At 37.0% G+C, this 17,344-nt stretch overlaps 1 protein-coding gene across 3 annotated transcripts in view; it reads left to right on the forward strand.

Annotated features, from left to right (window-relative positions):
* BEND6 (BEN domain containing 6) overlaps window positions 1-17,344 on the forward strand; it is a 63,477-nt gene that overhangs the window by 17,233 nt on the left and 28,900 nt on the right. For 2 of the 3 annotated variants that reach the window (XM_049652859.1, XM_049652860.1), the window contains exon 2: window positions 7,569-7,788. In XM_049652859.1, the coding sequence (XP_049508816.1) occupies window positions 7,669-7,788 (120 nt within the window). In that variant the 5' untranslated portion in view covers window positions 7,569-7,668. Of the gene's footprint in view, window positions 1-7,510; window positions 7,789-17,344 lie in introns of those variants that run through there. The other variant, XM_049652861.1, reaches the window with a different exon arrangement.

Here is a 17,344-nt window from a genome sequence, read left to right on the forward strand (position 1 = left end):
CAATCTCATCACTTTGTACTGCTGCTCAGTACCCCACATATCACAGTAATGCAGTTACAATAACTTCACAGTGTTTTAGTGTCATGCATATTGTCATACCAAGGCATTTTATTTTATTTATTTTTTATTACCAGTGCATGACAATCATGTAAAAAAAGAAAAAGAGAGAAAACTGCATTTCAGGTTTTTTTCTTTTTGAGAGACAGAGAGGGAGAGAGAGAGAGAGAGAGAACAAGTGGTGGAAGGACAAAGGGAGAAGAAGAGAGAGAAGCTTAAGCAAGCTCCACACTCAGTGCAGAGCCCTAAGCAGCGCTTAATCTAACCACTGTGAGATCATGACCTGAGCAGAAATCAAGAATCTGATGCTTAACTGAGCTACCCAGGCGCCCCAAGTATTACATGCTTTTTTTAAAATGCTTATTTATTTTTGAGGGGGGGGGGGAATGAGTGGGGGAGGGGCAAAGAGAAAGGGAGACAGAGGATCTGACAGCAGTGAGCCAGAGGAGGGGCTTGAACTTAGGAACCATGAGAACATGACCTGAGCCCAAATCAGACACTTAACCAACTGAGGCACCCAGCACCCCCCCAGGTGTTTCATGCTTTTAAAGCAGAGTGGGGTGTGGATTATTTTGTCATCAAATTGGGCAAAGCATTGCATTTATGATACAGTGACACCATAGGTGTGCTAAAAGAACATGACATATGTCAACGTTACCAAACTAAGCACTCATCCCAATATTCACAATTCACAAGACAGCAACAGTCAGAAAAATTAGAAAATGTAAAATGAAATATCTCATCCCAGTAGAATTTCTTCACAAAAGTAAGAAATGGCGGGTTCCTGTCTGGTTCAGTCAATAGAACATGCAGCTCTTGGTCTTGGGGTCATGAGTTTAAGCCCCACATTTGGCATAGAGCTTACTAAACAATCAAATGAAACAAAATGAAGTGAAAATGCAACCAAAATAAGTTTCTGAGTGGTTCATTTGTTAGCCAAGCAAGGAAAACCATTTACAGATCATGCCAGTAGCTGAAGACATGTGACCAGAAAATAAACTTACTTAAGACCATTAGACTTTCAGCAAAAAACAGTTGTTCAAAGAACTGAGGACATTGGGGACAACATAATAATCAATTTAAAAACAAGGCAAATAAGGGGCGCCTGGGTGGCTCAGTTGGTTGGGTGTCCAACTTCAGCTCAGGTCATGATCTCACAGTCCAGGAATTCAAGCCCAGCGTCAGGCTCTGTGTTGACAGCTTGGAGCCTGGTTCGGATTCTGTATCTCCCTCTCTCTCTGCCCCTCCCCCACTCATTCTCTCTCTCTCTCTCTCTCTCTCTCTCTCTCTCTCTCTCTCAAAAAAAAAGAATTGTTTTAATTTAAAAAAATAAAAATAAAAACAAGGCAAATGACTTTTTCTTGGTACTTGATGATTTCAACAGATGCTACTGATATTGCTCAGTTGTTCTTGTTTATTTGGGAGGAATTGCTGAATTTAGAGTGACTGACAAATTAGCCTCTATAAATAGTCTTTGTGAAACAACCACAGGAGAGAATATTTTGAAAGAGGCTGGGAAAACAATGATTCAGTACAACCTGAAGTGGAATCTACTAAGATGTGTTACAATTGATGGTGGTAGAAATGTGTGTGCAGCAGAAAAAGGTTTCACTGGAAAAATTTACAAAACTTGTGAAAATATAAGGTGTTTAAAGCTACTGTCATTCATTTTATAATTTATCAGCAGGTACTTCACAGAAAATATTTTGAACGTATTCCATGCTTTTTAAGATAGCTTTATTAAAATATTATTTACATACCTTACAATTTACCCAATTGAAGTTTACAATTCAATATTATTTGTATATTCACAGAGCTGCACAACCATCACCACAATCCAATTTTTAAGAAACATTTTTGTTCTCTCTACATGAAAGGGTATTCTTATATGTATTAGCAATCATATCTCCTTCCTTGCCACGATCTCTTATCCCTAAGAACCCATTAATCTATTTTCTGTCCCTATAAATTTGACTATTCTTGAGATTTAATATAAATGGAATCACATAATGTGTGATCTTTTGTGACTGGTGTCTTCTACTTTGCATGTTTCCAAGGGTCATACATGTTGTAGCATCAGAACTTTATTTCTTATTGCCTAATAATATTTCACTATAGGGATATGCTACATTTTATCTATTTCTTCATTAGTTGATAGACATTCATTTTTTGTTTTTAACTTTTTAGGTATTATGAATAATATAGCTATGCACATTTGGATACAAGTTTTTGTGTGGATATATGTTTTTTATTTCTCTTGGGTATATACTTAGTAGAATTGATGTGTTACAGGATGACTCAATGTTTAAATTTGGGGGGAATTGCCAGACTTTTCCAAAATGCCTGCACCATTTTGCAATCCCACGAGCAGTGTATATGGGTTCCAATTTCCAACACTTATTATTTGCTGTCTTTATTATAGCCATCTTAGTGGGTATGAAGGGACATCTCATCATAGTTTTTATGAGCATTTCTGTAATGATTAATGACATTGGGCATCTTTTTTGTGTGATTATTGGCTATTTGTATATATTCCTTGAAGTGATGCCTGTTTAAATCCTTTGCCCATTTAAAAAACTGGGTTGTCTCTTTATAAATGCATTGTAAGAGTTATTTATGTATCCTGTATACAAGCCCCTTATGAGATCTATTTTCAAATATTTTCTTCCATTGCATGGGTTGCCTTTTTTACTTTCATGATGGTCTCATCAAGATGGTGAAGATAATGGCTTTGTTGTCATATTTATAAAATCATTGGTTAACCCAAGATCACAAAATTTACTCCTGGGTTTGCTACTAAGAGTTTATAGTTTTAGTTCTTACTTTTAGGTCTATGATCTAAATGTAAATTTTGAATTAATTTGTGTGTATTGTGTGAGGTAAGATGCGCTCTTTTGCATATGAATTTTTAGTTGTTCCAGTACCTTTTGTTGCAAAGACTCTTCTTTCCACATTTAATTGTATTTGCCTCCTTGTCAAAAATCAATTGACCATAGATATAAAAGGTTTATTTCAGGATTCTCAATTCTACTCTAATGATGTATATGTCCATCCTTATGCCAGTACCACACTTTTTTTTTAAGTTTATTTATTTACTTTAAGAAAGAGACGGCATGAATAGGGGAGGGGCAGAGAGAGAGGGAGACAGAGAATCCCAAGCAGGCTCCACACTGTCAGCGTGGAGCCTGACCCAATGCTCAAACCCATGAAACTGTGAGATTATGACCTGAGCTGAAACCACAAGTCAGATGGATGCTCAACCGACTGAGCCACTCAGATGCCCCAGTACCACACTGTCTTGATTACTGTAGCTTTGTAGTAAGATTTATAATTGGAAAGTGAGCATATTCCAAGTTTCTTCTTTTTCAAGATTGTTTTGCCATTCCCAATCTCTTGCATTTTCTTATAATTTTAAGATCATTTTGCAATTTCTGAAAATATCATTATCATTATTGAACCAATAGTGTCAATGGTGAATTTCATTCTTGTGGACTTGGCCATCATCAGTTCCATGAGTTTTTTCAGAAGTAGAAGTTGAATATTCTAACTTGCCCTGCTGTACAGCATTTCAGTAACCTTAGCAATGGTGAAGTTTCACTGCAAATGTTTGAATTCAGGGCCAAGACTGAAATTTTTTGTGAATGAGAACTGCCCTCAACCACTCCTATGGAAGGCTGAATGGCTTTTGGAATCCTGAATGGCTAATGGAAATTAGATTTTGCTGCAGACTTGATGTTTCTTAATGAATTTGTTAATAAACTACAAGACAAAATTGTAAGACAAAACATGTACTTATATGCAAAACTTACACTCAGGTAAATTCATTTCAATAACAACAAATATGTCACTCATAAGTAACGTCTCCAGCTACTTTATACACTTCCCCTGCTGCCATAAGTTAAAACAAGAATTGAGATGTTCATCCCCATTCAGATTTACACCAGATGTAATTTTCCAGTTCAAATTACAGTTCCGGTATTGTGTCTCAGATTTCAATGAATGCAAAGAAAATGCAAAGAAATGCAAAAACCTATTTCAAAATACATTTAACTGTGCAATGAGGAGCTTCCACCTAACCTTTAATTGGAAGTAATTAACTGTTGCAATGGAGTCGCACACTAAAGGCAAATATCAAAAGAATTTAGTAGAATTCTATAAAAGTCTACTAGGAGGGGCACCTGGGTGGCTCAGTCGGTTGAGTGACCAACTTTGGCTCAGGTCATGATCTCACAGTTCATGAGTTCAAGCCCTGCGTCGGGCGCTGTGCGGACAGCTGGGAGCCTGGAGCCTGCTTCAGATTCCGTGTCTCCCTCTCTCTCTGCCCCTCCCCCACTCACGCTCTGTCTCTCTCTGTCTCAGAAATAAATAAGCATTAAAAAAAATTTTTTTAAGTCTACTAGGAGATGAATATCCTCAATTAAAATTATTTGCTTATATTGGGAGGTATGAACTATCTTGGGGATGATTGTGTTACATGATTTTTTTTAACTCAATACCCGGGATTTGTTTTCTTGCTGCTTCGAAGAATGAAGAAGTAGACACAAAATAAAATGAACAGCAGGCAAAAGTTTATTAGAGTATAAGATTAAGAACATCCTAACTAAGAATATCTTACCTATATAAGTATAAATAAGAATATTATGAAAGCTCTCTTTGCAGAGAGAAGACATTTGAAAGTGAATACCCTCCCACTGTAGTCCCTTGCCTACTATAGGTCCCTTGTTTTATAAGGTTTTGGTCACCTCCCTTTTCCTTTCTCCCTTGTTCCTTTTCAGGTTCTACCCTTAATGGCATGATAACTAGGTGGTGGGTTATTCATTCCTGATTGGCTCGACATCATTGTGTGAGGAGTCCGATTATGGTTATACCATTCTTCATATAACATAAGTTTTATGGTTTATTTTAGTTAGGCATTTTGTATTAGGTATTTTGTTTATTTATTTTTGAGAGAGAGGAGTGCACAAGCGAGCAGGTGAGGGGAGAAAGAGAAGAGAGAGAGCATCCCAAGCAGAGAGATGGAGAAAGAATGCCAAGGAGGCTCCATACTGTCAGAACAGAGCCTAATACAGGGCTCAAACCCATTGAACTGTGAGATCATGACCTGAGCCGAAATCAAGAGTTGGATGCTTAACTGACTGAGCCACCCAGGAGCCCTTTAGTTAGGTATTGTCATTGTCAAATTCCTTAGGGGAACCTGAAGGGAGAGTCGGTGGTATCTGTTACATTCTTAAGAGGAACCTTACAGCTGAGGGAATTTGCTTGAGGTCAGACATTCCCAGAAGAAATGTTTTAAAATGTGTTTTTCCCCACTCAGGGACCTCAGGTTGTAACCTTTCCCTCTCTGCCTACCGAATCCTATCTTTCCCTAGCATAATTGTGCAATATTGTGAATATACTAAAAAACCAGTGAACATACAATTGAAATGATTAAAATAGTGAATTTTATCTCAATTAAGAAAATTACAAACTCATGGATTAATATCAGTATATGACAGCAACTATTGGTGTAAAAGACATTTTCAGATCTAGAATTTATAAAATCTCATTGCAGGTCAGCATTAACAATGAACACCTGCAAATGATTTTGATGGTAAGGAAAACTTTGAACCCCAATTAAACAAGATCTTAGTTTTAAAAATTCTATTCTCATTAGAATTGTCATACAAAAAGTTGTATTCGATTATCATTAGTATATTTTCAATTTTGTGAATAAAAATTTTGTGAAAATTTATTTTTCTTTTGCTATATAAGAACTACATAATATCCTCGATTTTGCCTCTTGACCTGCAAAACCTAAACTATGTGCCCCCTTTAACAGAAAATATTTGTCAAACTTGCTCCTGGTAAATGGTTTAATGATATTTGCTAGCAGTGGAATTTTTATCTATGGAATGCTCTTAATTGTATATCCTTGATTTAGGATTGCCTATGGCAAACATACCTAGAATCTATGGCTTTATAACTTCCTGGAAAAGGTCACACAAGGTATAGAACTCTGAGGTTATAAAATGGTGATGTGTCACAACCTAAACACTCCTCACTGTGTGAGATGACCCTCAAACCTCATGTAGAGGCCTCACTTATTCTAGACCACAGAGTACCTATGTGATCTGAAAAGAGAGGACCTACAAAGCCAACAAAATGACCTAGAGTGCACCCTACTTGACCTGTGCCTCTTGATTGCTTGTATAATTGAAATTGTTAATAAAGCTTGATACTAGATAAGATCTCTGCTATTTGTGGCTCAGATATGATAGCCCAGTCCCATGTGTGAGCTTAAGTATTCTTCATATATCTGAAAACACAAAGTAAGTTTTCAGAGTCACAATAAGCAATTTTGGCAAGACCATCCCACATATTATTTCACACTTGGAGTAGAGAATGATGAATTTCTCTTAAAGTAGGTACAAGTACCATATTTATTATAAAAGGATTATTTAGTGTGATTTGGTAAGGAGCATATATTACCTTCTGCTCAACAGTGTACATATTTCTTGAAGTCCCTTTGAGCTCACTTCCTTCTGTAGTTAAAGTTTTATTATTTATAATTTAATATCTTTTCATAGAAATAAACCAATATATGCAATTAATAAGGATGCTAAGACCAAATGTACCATATCATCTGTGTATAGCAAAAATTAAATTTGAACATTTCAACCCTGTTCTACCTAAGAATTATCATCTGCTTTATCAGGTTTTAAAAAATGATTATCCCTCAAAATTTTTTTTGAAATGTATTTTTGCCTTTGAGATATATTTTTCTTCCATTCTTTATGGTACAATTCTTAAAGTTACACCAAGGAAAATCTTCCACCTCAAAACTCTAGGTTTTCAGGAAAAGAAAAAACCTTTAAGCAATTCTTATGGATTTCCTTTGGAATATTTTGATCTTGATGAAATCTGCTATTATTAATGCCTTTTACAACTTCGTCCTTGAAATACTGTTTGCATAAATTTATAATGTTTCTACGTTGGTTTTTAGACTCTTCATAACTGACTGACAAGAAAAAACTTGGAAAAATGAAATTTTTCTTACACTATTTCATTTTATAAGTGACAACTCACTGCATATCAGTCACATCACGGAAACATGACAGCCTCGTGATGATGAAATTGGAAGACTTTTGAATCAAATGAAAATGTGTAATAAATTGGTCAGTGGGAGATGGGGCGCCTGGGTGGCTCAGTCGGTTAAGCATCCGACTTCAGCTCAGGTCACGATCTCGCGGTCCGTGAGTTCGAGCCCCGCGTCAGGCTCTGGGCTAATGGCTCAGAGCCTGGAGCCTGCTTCCAGTTCTGTGTCTCCCTCTCTCTCTGCCCCTCCCCCGTTCATGCTCTGTCTCTCTCTGTCCCAAAAATAAATAAACGTTAAAAAATTTTTTTTTAAAAAATTGGTCAGTGGGAGAAAGATAAGAAGCATTTAGTAAAAGTACTACTTGAGTGGCTAGTGCCATTATGAAACATATAGTTGCTAAATATATTATGTATCCCTTTTTGTTTTTGTTTTTAAGGAAAAACACTGATGTTGGGGCTACGTCCAGAATAGCATCATCTACATGGGCACTCCCTCTTCCTACAATTTCAGAAAATATTTGATAACTACTTGAGAAAATGCAGAAGATCTTGCAAACAGATGACCTTACCAATACCCAAGCTCTTAGAAAAGGAAAAAGGAAAAGAACAGAGACAATGGACTCAGAGAATGCAAATAGTGACATGGATAAAGGACAGGTTGGTGTTCTGTTACCTCAATGCCATTTTTGTATCTAGCTCCAGCACAATTCCATAATTCTTTTCATAATGTATGAGTTAGTACTTTCCCGTCTTCTATTAACTTATGCTTCCCTTTAATTCTTTATTCAACTAAGGGAATAAAATGCCCTGTTCTCTTTGTGATGTTGAACAAGTTGAGTGAAAAACTCAAAAGTCATTTTACCTCCTTCCATATAAGTATGACCAGTTATGCCGTTGTTCAAACTTTCCCTCATATTCTGGGAAATGAAAGAGCAGCAAACTGTCAGAAACTATTTTTCCTCTCAAAAAGTACTGAAGAAATTGAGATATCTCTTTAGGATTCAGTTTCTTTTCTTTTGTAACTCCAATTTGTGGCCCACGTTCATCACTGGTTTGGTCTAGGATCCTTTCTTATTTTTATTCGTTTATTCCTTTTTGATTGGAATTCCCCACTCCCATACTCCTCTTATCCTTTGGACAATCCATCAGTGTTTATTCTGGATCTTTTTATTTGTGTGTCCTTGCAATATATATATTTGTGTATGCCTTTATAATACATGTAGTGTTTATGTGCATGTATTCTTATACAATTTTTTAAATACATACCATACATTCTCATAGTTTAAAATATCTTTTGGTCCTCCGGGGATGGTGTCTAGGGGCATTCAGGATGGTCTGGCATTTGACACACTGTCATATGCCTCTAGCAAAACTAGGCTGTTCTAAAACCCTGGTAATGGAATTGTTTACCTTTATACTAAGAAAGTTAGTAAATCACCAAAATTTGCCTGTGGAGTGTGCTCGGTCCATCTTTAAGGAGCTTGTGCTGTGAGACAAGACCTAAAGTTCTTATGAGGTTCTCTAAAACGAAAAGACATGTCAGCAGGGCCCATGGTGGTTCCACGTTGCCAAATGTGTGCTTGACAGGATCAAGCGCGCTTTCTTTATTGAGGAGCTGAAAGTCGTTGTGAAAGTGTTGAGGGCACAGGAAGAGCCAGAAAACAAAATAAATTATAAAGCTTTTCTGAGTTAAAAAAATCAAAAGGCATATATATATATATATATATATATATGTAAACATACACACATTTATGTGTGTGTGTGTGTGTGTGTGTGTGTATTTTTTTAAAGGGAACTGTGAAAAGTCTCCCTCACATCCCTGTCTCCCGTCTACCCTGTTCCCACTTCCCATCCACCCGCTATAGGTAAACCACATTTATTGCTTTCTTGTTTATTCTTCCAGTGTTTCTTATTCGAGTAAAGCAAATATAAACATAGATATTTTTATCCCCTCTTTTGTACAAAAAAGTAACTTAACCAGACATGCTGCTTAGTACTTTGCTTTTTTACTTGATTTTTTTAGTTTATTTATTTTAATGTTTTTTAATGTTTATTTATTTTTGAGACAGAGCATGAGCGGGGGAGGGGCAGAGAGAGAGGGAGACACAGAATCTGAAGCAGGGTCCAGACTCTGAGCTGTCAGCACAGAGCCCAACGTGGTGCTCAAACCCATGAACCGTGTGAGATCATGACCTGAGCTGAAGTCAGATGCTTAACTGACTGAGCCACCCAGGCACCTCTATTTATTTTCAGAGAGAGAGAGAATGAGTAACTGACTGAGCCCTTTATTTAATGTTTTTTGAAGATCTTTCCACTAGTACATAAACAAGTTTCTCTCTGTTTTTAAAATGTTTATTTATTTTTGAGACAGAGAGAGTGGGGGGGGAGGGGCAGAGAGAGAGGGAGACAGAGGATCCAAAGCACAGAGCCTGATGTGCGACTGGAACTTATGAACCACAAGATCATGACGTGAGCCGAAGTCAGATGCCTAACCAACTGAGCGACCAGGTGCCCCAGAACTTTCTCTTTTTCACAACTCCATATTATTCCACTGTATCTATGTACCAATCTTTACTTACCAGTATTACATTGGTATAATATATACCTCAACCCGTGTCAGATTTTTCAGTCAGCACTGTTTTTAACATTTATCTATATTGCTATTATACATCTGATTCATCATATCTAACCACTGCATAGCACCAGATTTTACTTGCATTGTCCTTTTCTCCAATGATGAATACCTAAGTTTCCTGCACCATCTTGCTACTACAAACAACAACAAAAAAAAATACCCTCATACCTGTCCTTTTAAGAAACAATGTGAGGGTTTCTCTGGAATAAACACATAGGAAGGATGACTTATGGCTTATAAGTTATATGTTTGTTTCTAGTTCATTTGACCAGATATTATAAGATTACTTTCCAGAATGTCCACATCGGTCCACATGCTCAGAAGCAGCACACGAGGGATTCCTATATTTGTACTTCCCTACCATCACTTAACATTTATACTCATATTTTATATTTCTGGCAATGACGGGAGAAAATGACATCTTTCTTCAATTTATTGGTACAGATTTCGGGGATTCAGTAGTTCACTGAGGAGTAAAAAAGTCACAAGATCTTACAGGCCAGTGTTGTGATTTTTTTAGCAATTTATTTTCTTCAGAAAGTTAATAGCTTTCCAGATTACTTATTTCTATTTGATTCCATGGTTAGTAACTACAGCCAGAGATCTTGGACCAGAGATTTGGTCATAAATAAGCTTGAAAACTCTCCTCTTTTATTATGGTATCTGTGTTCATCCTCTTTTCTCTCCAATTTATGGCAGTTATCTAATGGCCATGCGAAACAATAAGCTCAAAGGTAACACACTGAATTTGATACTTACCATTGGGACAGATCTCAACAGATATCAAGAGAAGCTCTTGAGAAAGCCTTGAGGTCAGTCTTACCTCCTGCTGTTTAGATATGGCAGTAATTGGCTTTTCAAACCTTGAAGATTTAACATTACTGATTATTGGTAAATTTAGATTGTAGGCTACATTCAGGTGAAAGGAGGTAGAAAGAGAAAACCTTCCTCTCTGCAAACTGGTTAACTGACAAGAAGTCCCTGGTACACACCAACATTTCTTTTTCCAGGCTCAGTAAACACCTGGTCTGCCTTCCAAAGTATTCCAGATGACAGGTTTACCAAATATGTCACAAGGTCTGACAAGAGTCAACAGCTTTCCAACACGTTATATCTCTGCTTTTTTTGGACGACAACCTGATCTCTAAATGATTCAAACATATGTCAGGTTTTGAATATCTTGCTTCTAGGTACCAAAATCTGTATTAGTTATGATGCATGTTTCAAAGGCTGTAACAAGGCCCAAATATAACAGTGGCTTTATACATGATGGAGGTTTACTTCCCTTTCACATAACAAGGGCAGTTCAGGCTTACTATGGCAGCTCCACAAAGTTGGGGCTTTCTCTTATCTTGCTGGTCTACCTTACTCAACACAGAGCCTCTATCTCTGGGTCCAAAGTGACTACTCCAGCTTCCACCATCATGCCTTCCTCTCTGACAACAGAAGAAGAATACAGGTGGTAGACATGCCCGTTCCTTTTAAGGTCATGATCCAGTAGTGGTACACATTGCTTCTACTTCTATCTTATTGATGGACACTTAGTCACATAGCCACACTGAGATGCACAGGAGCCTGGGAAATGTAATCTTTAGCTGACAGCTACCTGCCCAAGTAAAAACCTATCACTCTAAGAAAAATGGGAGAACACATACCTGGAGAGAAGTAGTAGTCTCTGTCACTGTCCACTTTTCTATTGGACTCTTATCTTTTCTGTTGTTTTTTTTAGTTTATTCTAGAGGGTTTCCTGTTCTATTCTTATCGATTTGCACAAATACCATTTCTACTGAAGAAATTTAGTCTCTTATGGTTTTTGTTTTTGCAAATATCTTCTCCCAATCTGATATTTGTCTATTAATTTTATATTTTCCATTGATGTTTACAAATAGATTTGCTTTTGCCTCATTTCATTTATTTCTTTTAGGAATTTGCTAAAAATGGTAAGAACTAGGCCACAGATTCTAATTTTTTCAAATTTTCTCCATAGATTTATGGCATCCTTCAGTTTTCAAAAAAAAAATCTTTCATTTTTATTTAGCTAAATCCATCATTTTTTTTCCTGTAGGATTTATATAGCTAATGTGAGTACATTAGCTACTTGCCTACATATGATAATAGTAATTTTCATTAGCCTTATATATATTATATATGTCACATCGATGCATATATATAATAATGAAATACATGCACATATACATATACTTGTATATTTATAAAATAAGGAATGAGGTTGAATGTATACATTATAAATCATGCAAAAATGTAATTGTATTTTGTAACTGATCCTACTGGGCTTTCATTTCTCCATCCCTGCTTAACAAGAAAGAAAAAACCTTCAACTTGCTTATTCACAGTGAATTACATTTAGAGTTTTCTAGTTTTTAAAAGTCCCTTTGAACTATTAGTATTTTAGTTTTAGTCACTTCCAGGTCCTTTGAGGGTTCTGTTGGCACAGCAGGTAAAGTTTGCCATCCCGGCACCCACTGCCATACTCGTTTATTCTTTTTTTCATCTTGATAAGTGTACTCTTTAATCTCCTTCACTGATTTCACTCATCCCCCCACTCACCTCCTCTCTGGTAACCAACAGTTTGTTCTCTATAGTTAAGAGTCTGTTTCTTGGTTTCTATCTCTCACTTTTTTTCCCCTTTGCTCATTTGTTTTGTTTCTTAAATCCCACAAATGAGTGAAATCATATTATATTTGTCATTCTCTGACTGACTTATATTATACTCTCTAACTCCATCCATGTCATTGCAAATGGCAAGATTTCATTCTTTTTTATGCCTGAATAGTATTCGTTGTGTATATATACCACATCTTATTTTTTATTCATCTATCAGTGGACACTTAAGCGGCTTCCATAATTTGCCTATTGTAAATAATCCTACAGTAAACAGGGATGCATGTATCCCTTTGATTAGTGTTTTTGTATGCTTTGGGTAAAAACCCAGTAGTATGATTACTGGATTATAGGGTAGCTCTGTTTTTAATTTTTTCAGGAAACTCCATACTGATTCCACAGTGGCTGTACCAGTTTGCATTCCCACCAATGGTACACAAGTGTTCCTTTTTCTCCACATCCTCATCAATACTTGTTGCTTCTAGTGTTTTTGATTTTAGCCATTCTGGCAGGTGTGAGGTAATATCTCATTGTAGTTTTGATTTGCATTTCCCTGATGATGAGTGATGTTGATCATCTTTTCATGTGTTTATTGGCCATCTGTATGTCTTCTTTGGAGAAATATCTGTTTATGTCTTCTGCCTATTTTTAATTGGATTATTTCTTTTGGGGGTGTTGAGTTGTATAAATTATTTTTTCTTTTATTATTATTATTTTTTAGAGAGAAATCAAGTGGGGGAGAGGGCAGAGGGGGGAAGAGAGAGAGAGAGACATCAAATTTTAGGCAGGTTACGTGTTCAATGTGGAGCCCGACACAAGGTTCAATCCCATGACCCTGGAATCATGACCTGAGCCAAAATCAAGAGTCAGGTCCTCAATCAACTGAGCCAGGCACTCCTATACTATAAGTTCTTTATATATTTTGGATACTAACTCATTATTGAATATGTCATTTGCACATGCCTTCTACCATTTAGTAGGCTGCCTTTTCATTTTGTTGACTGTTTCTTTCGCTGTGCAGAAACTTTTTTATTTTGTAGCCCTGACAGTTTGTTTTTGCTTTTATTTCCCTTGTCACAGGAAAAAATGTTGCTATGGCCAATGTCAGAGAAATTACAGGCTGTACTGTCTTCCAGGATTTTTATGGCTTTAGGTCTCACGTTTAAGTCTTTAATCTAATTTTGAGTTTGTTTTTGTGTATGGTGAAAATGAGTGGCCTAGTCTCATTGTTTTGCATGTGGCTTCTTCAACACCATTTGTTGAAGAGATGGTCTTTTTTCCATCGTATATTCTTTCTTCCTTTGTCGAAGATTAATTGACCATATAACTGAGGGGTTATTTCTGGGTTTACTCTTCTATTCCATTGATACATGTGTCTAGTTTTAAATGTCAGTACCATACTGTTTTAATTACTAAAACATTGTAATAATAACTTGAAGTCTGGAATTGCGATAATTCCAGTTTTATTTTTATTTTTCATGATTGCTTTTGGGGCATTTGGGTATCTCAGTTGGTTGAGCATCTGCCTTCAGCTCAGGTCATGATCCCGCAGTTCATGAGTTAGAGCCCCACATGGGGCACACTGTTGTCAGTGCAGAGCTCACTTAGGATCCTCTGTCCCCCTGTCTCTGCCCCTCCCCTGTTTGCACTCACTCAAAAGTACATAAACATTAAAAAAAAATTGCTTTGGCCATTCAAGGTCTTTTGTGGTTCCATACAGATTTTAGGATTGTTCTAGTTCTGTAAAAAATGCTTTTGGCATTTTGATAGGGATTGTATTAAATCTGTAGATTCTTTGGGTAGTATGGACATTTTAACAATATTTTGTTTCTCCAACCCATGAGCATGGAATGTCTTTCCATTTGTCTGCATCATCTTGAATGTCTTTCATCAGTGTTCTATAGTTTTTAGAGTACAGGTCTTTTACTTCTTTGGTTAAGTTTATACCTAGATATTTTATTGTTTTTGTCGCAATTATACATGGGATTGTTTTCTCTTTTTTTTAATGTTTATTTTTGAAAGAGAAAAAGACAAAGTATGAATGGAGGAAGGTCAGAGAGAGAGGGAGACTCAGAATCCAAAGCAGGCTCCAAGCTGTCAGCACAAAGCCCCGTGTGGGGCTTGAACCACAAACCGTGAGATCATGACCTGAGCTGAAGTCGGAAGCTCAACCGACTGAGTCACCCAGGTGCCTCTCTTTTTTTTTTTAAGTTGATTTATTTTGAGGGGTGCGTGGGTGGCTCAGTGGGTTAAGGTCCAACTTCAGCTCAAGTCATGATCTTGTGGTTTGTGAGTTTGAGCCCCGCTTCAGGCTCTGTACTGACAGCTCAGAGCTTGGACCCTGCTTCAGATTCTGTGTGTCCCCCTCTCTCTGCCCATCCCGTTTTCATGCCCTGTCTTTCTCTGTCTCTCAATAATAAATATTTATTTATTTATTTTGAAAGAGACAGAAAGAATGTAAGTGGGAGGAGGGGCAGAGAGAGGGGGAGAATCCCAAGAAAACTCCACTCTGTCAGCACACAGCCCGACACGGGGCTTGAACCCACAAAACCTTGAGATCATGACCTGCGCCGAAATTAAGAGTCAGATGCTTAACTGACTGAGCCACCCAGCCACCTCTAGGATTGTTTTCTTAATTTCACTTTTTGCTGCTTCACTATTAGTGTACAGGAATGCAACAGATTTCTCTCCATTGATATCGTATCCTGCAACTTCATGAATTCATTTATCAGTTGTAGTAGTTTTTTGGTAGTCTTGAAAGTATTCTATAAATAGTATCATGTCATCTGCAAATAGTGAGAGCTTTACTTCTTCCTTACCAATGTGGTTGCCTTTTAATTTTTTATGTTGTCCAATTGCTGTGGCTAGGACTTCCAGTACTATGTTGAATAAAAGTGGTGAGAGCAGATATCCTTGTCTTTTTCCTGACCTTAGGAGAAAAGCTCTCAGTTTTTCACCATTGAATATGATGTTGGATGTGTGTTTTTCATATAAGCCCTTTATTATGTTGGGGTTACCCTCTAGATCTATTTTGCAGAGGGTTTTTATCATGAATGGATGCTGTACTTTGTCAAATGCTTTTTCTGCATCTATTGAAATGATCCTATTATCCTTTCTCTTATTGATGTGATGTATCATGTTGATTGTTTCACAAGTATTGAACCACTCCTACATCCTGGGAATAAACCCACTTGATTGTGGTGAATGACTTTTTTAATGTATCACTGGATTCAGCTTGCTAATATTTTGTTGAAGATTCATGACAGATATTGGCCTGTAGTTCTCTTTTTCTGTGGTGTCTTTATGTGGTTTTGGAATCAGGATAATACTGGCCTTGTAGAATGAATTTCATGTTTCCTTTCCTCTTCATCTTTTGGAATAGTTTGAGAAAAATAGGTATAAACTCTTCTTTAAATGTTTGGTAGAATTTGCCTGTGAAGCCATCTGTTCCTGGACTCTTGTTTTTTGGGAGTTTTTAATTACTGATTCAATTTCATTCCTGGTAATTTGCCTGAACAGACCAATTCTTTCTTTAGCTTTGGTAGGTTATATGTGTCTAGTAATTTATCCATTTCTTCTAGGTTGTCCAATTTGTTGGCATATAGGTTTTCATAATCTATTACACTTGTTTCTATTTCTGTGGTAATGGTTGATATTTATCCTCTTTAATTAGTGATTTTTTAAATGTTTATTCATTTTTGAGACAGAAAGACAGAGCACAAGCAGGGGAGGGGCAGAGGGTGAGGAAGAGCACAGAATCTGTGGCAGGCTCCAGGCTCTGAGCTGTTAGCACAGAGCCTGAGGTGGGGCTCAAACTCACGAATCGCAGGATCATGAACTGAGCCAAAAATGAACACTTAACCAAACGAACCACCCAGGTGCCCCCTCATTAGTAATTTTGTTTATTTGGGTTCTCTCTTTTTTTTTTTTAATGAGTCCGTATAGGGGTTTATCAATTTGGTTGATCTTTTCAAAGAACAAGCTCCTGGCTTCATTGATCTGTTCTATTGGAGTTTTTTTACTTTCTATACCACTTATTTCTGCTCTAATCTTTTTTTTTTCATTGATGTCCTTTTTTTCTTTCTTTTTTCTTTTTTAAATTTTTTTAATATGAAATTTATTGTCAAATTGGTTTCCATACAACACTCAGTGCTCATCCCAACAGGTGCCCTCCTCAATGCCCATCACCCACCACTCCCTCCCTCCCACCCCCCATCAACCCTTAGTTTATTCTCAGTTTTTAAGAATCTTTTATGGTTTGGCTCTCTGCCTCTCTAACTTTTTTTTTCTTCCCCTCCCCCATGGTCTTCTGTTAAGTTTCTCAGGATCCACATAAGAGTGAAAACATATGGTATCTGTCTTTCTCTGTATGACTTATTTCATTTAGCATAACACTCTCCAGTTCCATCCATGTTGCTACAAAGGCCATATTTCATTCTTTCTTATTGCCAAGTAGTATTCCATTGTGTATATAAACCACAATTTCCTTATCCATTCATCAGCTGATGGACATTTAGGCTTTTTCCATAATTTGGCTATTGTTGAAAGTGCTGCTATAAACATTGGGGTACAAGTCCCCCTATGCATCAGCATTCCTGTATCCCTTGGGTAAATTCCTAGCAGTGCTATTGTTGGGTCATAGGGTAGATCTATTTTTAATTTTTTGAGGAACCTCCACACTGTTTGCCAGGGTGGCTGCATCAGTTTGCATTCCCACCAACAGTGCAAGAGGGTTCCCGTTTCTCCACATCCTCTCCAGCATCTATAATCCCCTGATTTGTTCATTTTAGCCACTCTGACTGGCGTGAGGTCATATCTCAGTGTGGTTTTGATTTGTATTTCCCTGATGAGGAGTGACGTTGTCTTCTCTAATCTTTATTACATCCCTCCTTTTTCTGGATTTGGGGTTTTGTCTGTTCTTCTTTTCTAGCTCCTTTAGATGTAAGGTTAGGTTGT

The sequence above is a fragment of the Panthera uncia genome (genome assembly GCF_023721935.1).
Source record: "Panthera uncia isolate 11264 chromosome B2 unlocalized genomic scaffold, Puncia_PCG_1.0 HiC_scaffold_24, whole genome shotgun sequence".
NCBI lineage: Eukaryota > Metazoa > Chordata > Mammalia > Carnivora > Felidae > Panthera > Panthera uncia.